The sequence below is a fragment of the Morus notabilis genome, unplaced genomic scaffold, assembly GCF_000414095.1.
Source record: "Morus notabilis unplaced genomic scaffold, ASM41409v2 Scaffold100, whole genome shotgun sequence".
NCBI classification, from domain to species: domain Eukaryota; kingdom Viridiplantae; phylum Streptophyta; class Magnoliopsida; order Rosales; family Moraceae; genus Morus; species Morus notabilis.
Window position 1 is genome coordinate 1,215,487 of NW_010361820.1, and position 5,812 is coordinate 1,221,298.

The window sequence follows — 5,812 nt, forward strand, 5'->3', positions numbered from 1 at the left end:
ACAAATCCATAAATAGGAGTCTGTTAAGAACTCAGGATTAAGATCATTCTATATATGACCATCGGTAGACTCAATTAGAATTTCTATACTTAACGGAAATTATTAGAAATTCATATTGTGTATGTGCCATTGTTTCACATAATCTCATTATGCGAAATACACTCATTCAATATCACACCATATTAACAGTGCGGATAACACCGTTCCATTCTAAATGGCAATGACATGTATTAATAATGTTTTAATTAAAGATTCTGAACTTTAATTAAATTCATTATGAACATTGCTTTTTTATTATTATCATTAAACATTATCCTCTCATATATAACACTTATATACAATGTTTACATAAATAATCACAGAATTTTCATTGATATTCATAAAATATTCACAAATATATACACATAAAATGATGAATAAACTCTTTTATTAAATAAATAATAAATATCCTATTACATCTTTTGCTTCTAGGACACCCTTCCCAACAATTTGAACAATTAGGGAATGTGAAAAGATCGAAAAATTAATTGTGAGTTATTTTATTATTATTATTATTATTTTTTAGTATTTGTTGGAATTTTGTTAACGATTTTTTTTTTTTTTTTTTTTTTTTTTTAAAATTTTGGGGGGAAAAATTTGTGGAGGGAGGATTTTTTTAACGATTTTTTTTTTTTTTTTTTTTTTGTAAAATTTTGGTGGGAACAATATGTCGAGGAAGAGTCCTGTTTCAATCTTAGGGGACGTTAGATGTGTTGACAAAATAATTAAGAAACTCGAAACATTCTTGGAGTGTTCATGAGCAATCCCAATTTCTCAAGCAGTCTACATTCTTTAATCCACCGGCAAGTCAAGAAGGGATGAGGAGATTATGCGCTTGCATGCAAAGATTGATATGATGATCATATAAGATGAGTTATACATGCAATCCCGAAGTCAAGCTTCTATGCAAGCTCCCTTAGCGGAGGAATTTGGAGCCCCGACTGTCAATTAAAGAGTTGTAGCAAGTGTGAAAATTTATTTTAATGGTGTAAACATGAGAAAAATTAAGGGAAACACCTCTTAAAATATAAAATTAAAACGAAAAATGAGAAAAAATTATATAAGATTTTTAATGGGAAAAAATATATATAAAAGAAGAAAAGAAAGCTATAAAAGAAAAGGAGTGAGATGGAATGATGCGGAGAAATCGAAGAGACACACATATTTATATACGTAAGAAAAGATAAAAGATGTAAGATAATATATATTAATTGTGTCTGATTATGAAGCTATTTATTATTTCATTAATCTAACGATCTTGTTGGTGGCATTTTTCACAATAATAAATCTGTTACGTGGCAATAGGTCAGACGTAACACGTCCAAGTACCCGAGCATCTGAGCATTTGACTGTCTGAGTATTAATATTCCATATAAAGCTGGACAAAGCTTGAAAGTCACAAGGCAGCATCAAATAGTGTAACAGTTAATAATTAATTAAAAGAATTCAATAGCAAAAGTTTAATCCATATTAATTATTTATTAGTTGTAACAACCAATAGGTGAATGGTTTCATTTTGTAATTAAAGACACAAGAAACTCTCGAACTAATGGTAGAATTAAACTCCACATTCCCAATGTACAATAAATTCCCTCAACTTAATAGGAATAGGACTAAGGATGGCAACATGACAAATTTGGGGTGGGGTGATCTTCCTTCCAACCCGCCCCACGAACAAATACTCACCATACCCGCCCTACCAACTCACATAAATTGGCAGTTTATGGGGCGGATTTTCCCGTCACGGGTTTAGAATATTCGCAGTGCCCTATTTACCCGGTTAGTTATTTTCATTATAAAATAAATAAATTATTAATTAAACAATACAACCATACAAAATATTAAGCTCAAATTTAATGGAAGGTAGTTTTAAATTTTCATATATATTATGTGACATATTATACTTAAAATTAAATATTATCGCGTATTTATACATAATATATTTAATTTTAAAATTAGATATAATTAAATGGGACGTGTAAACAAGAAATTGGGTCAGAGACCTCTAAATCCGTCATTGCCCCGCAACCTACGACGAATTAAAATTATAATTCATTTACAATCTGAATCCGTTGAAAGTTTATTTTTCCCATTCCATTTAATGCGGATTCTCACGGTAAATGGATTAGCAGATAAAATTATCATCTCTAAATAGGACACACTCAATTTTGAATATAACTACCTTGAAATTGTCTTTGTTTTTTCTTTTCTGAGGTTAAATCCAGTTTTCTTTGATTATTTGTCCTTTTAATACAAATTATTAATCTAGAAAGGTTGATAAAGTGTTGGACGAAGTTTTGATTGTTTCCGTTTTGTTTGCTTCCGAACTGCTTGTTAATGGCACATTCTTCGTTTTCCGGACCGAATTCTCGACAGAGCCTTGATGAAACCTGGAAGTTGCAGCAGTGTCGTTTGTGAGGAAGTTATTTAACCATCTTGCAGAAAGTTTTGGACTTCGTTTAAGCGTGGTCCGGTCCACGTAATAGAGCCCAAATCTGCTGTTGTAACCATCTGCCCATTCAAAGTTATCCAACAATGACCAAACGAAATATCCTTGCACATTCGCACCGTTCCTGTAATTCACATTATAACAAAAGTCACCAGAGAGAGAGAGAGAGAGAGAGAGAGAGAGAGAGAGAGAGAGAGAGAGAGAGAGAGAGAGAGAGGGAGTGAGAGGGTGAGAGAGGAAAAGTGATATGACAAAGTGTAATTGAATTGTGTCATCGTTTTTATTTAACTTGACATCATTTATGACTTAGGTAGTATATATTTGAATTCAAGGACATGGATCGCCGCCGGTGAATTAGAGTACCATTTTTAAACATTTGGTACTCGAATATATCAATTATGCGAAAAGATATCAGTCTAATTTACATATAAAAGTGATACAAAGTGAATATTTTTTACTAGTATTCAGCCTAATTTACATGGATAAAATCTTTCCCGCAACCACAATTTTTGAACCATTTTAGATCACACACTTTACTACTTCTATTTGTTCATATGTATCGAATTTTAACACGTTATATTATATAGGGATTGTTCATTATATATAACCTATATTATACCACAAGTAGTAATATAGATTGTGAAATCTTGTAGCTATAATAATGTCAGTGTTTGTTTAGTTTGAGGGTTCAAAAATCAAATCAAGTGGTTTGAATCATAATTTAAATTTTATGTTTTGCATTTAAATTTTTTTGTGAAAAAAAAGCGCTATTTCAAATAAAACAAGGGTGGTCTGAACCCTCAAACCAAGCACTTAGTTTCTATACCTTACGGCACTTGCTACAGCGGAAAGGTAATCTTTGTGATATTTGACGCGATCAATGTCTTGAAGCAGGTCTTCCACTCGTTCATTTTGCTGTATTGGCGAAGCAAATCCTGCGGAAAATCAAAGTTCTTAAATGTAGAGAATTTGTATTTATTTTCAGTATGTAAAATACGTCAAGGAATAATTAACAAAATAATATGATTTTGTATAATGTTGTTCGAGTGTGATAGCAATATAACAACACTCGGAAAAAAAAAAAAAAAAAAAGAAAACGAAAAGAAAGGGAAATTTCAAGAGGGGCATGCAACATGCAAATAGCTATGATTCGTATGTGCCAACCATTTTCAGTAACAAACATGGGCTTGTTGTTATATCTTTGCTTAACGTAGTCAATAGCCTTTTCCAGTCCTCTTGGAACTACAAAGAACCTTGCCTTTCCAGTCTACAAACAACAAAATACCATGTTATAAAATGAATTAGATGAAGGAAAATAAATAAGACGTGAGTAAGGAAGAAACGAAATTGTTCATGTACGTCTATTACTTGGATAGATTAGATCTTCCGTTTTTGTTCTTTTTAGCCTTATTTTTCTGCTCAGCTAGTATGAGATGCATGCAAAATAAAAATTTGATCAAGAGATTGAAAAGACTTTGCAAATCTAATTAATTCAAATGAATTATATGCAAAATATTGGCATACCGGCTGTCCAATTGGAGTGCCATCTCGTTCAGTGGTAGTTTCGAGAAACCCTCGAATCGGGCGGTCGCTGCCAGAGGAACACTCGGAGTAGATGCAATCCTTGACGTAGAAAGTAGAGTAGTGGTTGATGCCGATGAAGTCGGGACTAGTGCTTTGTAGAAGCTGTTTCTGTCTTGGGGAAAATCTCGGCAATTGCAGCCCAATGCAGTTTAGCATTTCAGGAGGATAATCTCCATGCACTAGAGGATCTAACGCCCTGTTTAATTCCAAGTTGAGTAATAATTGTAGTCGGGGTAAACGAAAACCTTAAAGGAAATTAAAGAAAATGTTGATAGGCTTAATTTGTTTTTTTTTTGTTTATGAAGAAGGTCTGAACTATAGGATATTATTACCCTAGTAAGAAGAATATCTCTTGGTTATTACGTGTATTATATAACTGGAATAAAAACCTTGAAATTTATTTTTACTAAACCTGTAGCCTATTGAAATAATATCAGTAGAAAAAGCCCAGTTTCCGAAAGTGCATTTTAAAAGCCACAAAAGTTAAAATTCCTTTTTTTTTAATGCATAAAGTAAGTCGAGGAGAAAAAAAAAAAAAAAAGCACTCCTAAGATTCTAAAATGCTTATGAAATTTGTAGTATTGAGGGCCTACTTTGCATTACTTTTAGTGGTTTGTTTTCTTTTTTTTTTTTTTTTTTTTTTTTTTTAAGATGATACGGTAAGTCACAGTGCTTGGTAAATTTTAATTTTATCTAGCAATTAGCTTTTAAATATCGTTGCTAAATAACAGAATTTGAAAAGTAAGTTAAGTTGGCACAATAACTTCTGCACTGTCATTTTTCAAATTTATTTAAAATAATTTTAATAATAATAAACTAAATTCTTAATATACCCATTTTATTTTACCCATATCAAATTTTACTCAAATACTTTTAAGAATTATCAAAATATTTGAAAATAACAATAGTAAATAACAAACTTAGAAGATGTATAATTTATCACCGTCAATAAAAATAAGGAAAATTATAGTAAATAAACTAACATTTAATATTTGTGGAAGTAAATAAACCAATGACCAAAAATTAAAAATTAATAGGCCTTTTCAGTTTTAAATATTTTAGACGCGTTTATAATTAATTTTAAAATGATTTTATTTTTTATATGAAAATAAAAATAATAACGTTTTTAATTTTAGACAGAAATTATTTTTAATAATGTATTTAGTAGTTTTATCAAGAGATTATTTTTTAGTATAAAAAATTTATAAATGTCTCTCTCGAGAGAAAAAAATAAAAATAAAAAAAAAAAATTTTTATTTCTCTCTCATTTTATATTAAATTAAAAAATTATTTTTATTTTTATTTTTTATCTTTATTACATCAAACATGTTATTTAAAAAACATTTTTATTTTTAAAAAAAATATAAAAAATAAAAACAGAATCAATTCACTTCTATTTTTCCAAAATTATCTCTTTTTTTCAGTTCTCTCTCTTCTGTGCGTTCCCTCCCTCCCGCCGGTTCTCTCTCTCCTCTCTCCCTCTCCACCGATCTAATCTCTCTCAAGCCGACGATGTCCTGCAAATTTCTTCAGTGAAGATCGTTGATCTTTGCAAGCCAAGATATCGCCATCACAACGGTCTTACTGGCTCTTCGATCATCGCGATCCACGTAGCTGTTTAGTAAGAAATCTAACGGTGGCCATCGTAGTCAAGTTCGACTGTTCGCGAGCTTTACCGTTTTTCTCCGACGGTGTTTGTAAGAAATCTGTGTTTCAGTGTGAATTTTTTTTTTTTTTTTT

General features: G+C 30.8%; 1 protein-coding gene across 1 annotated transcript; it reads right to left on the bottom strand.

The window, feature by feature from the left end:
- Positions 1–2,066: 2,066 nt before the first annotated feature.
- LOC21408363 (probable inactive beta-glucosidase 14) lies at positions 2,067–4,263 on the bottom strand. Its single transcript, XM_010100715.2, has 4 exons — positions 4,013–4,263; positions 3,653–3,755; positions 3,315–3,423; positions 2,067–2,612 (listed from the first exon to the last, which is right to left on the bottom strand). The coding sequence occupies exons 1-4, from the start codon at positions 4,226–4,228 to the stop codon at positions 2,300–2,302; spliced, it is 741 nt and encodes a 246-aa protein (XP_010099017.1). The 5' UTR covers positions 4,229–4,263; the 3' UTR covers positions 2,067–2,299.
- Between the last annotated feature and the right edge of the window lie 1,549 nt (positions 4,264–5,812).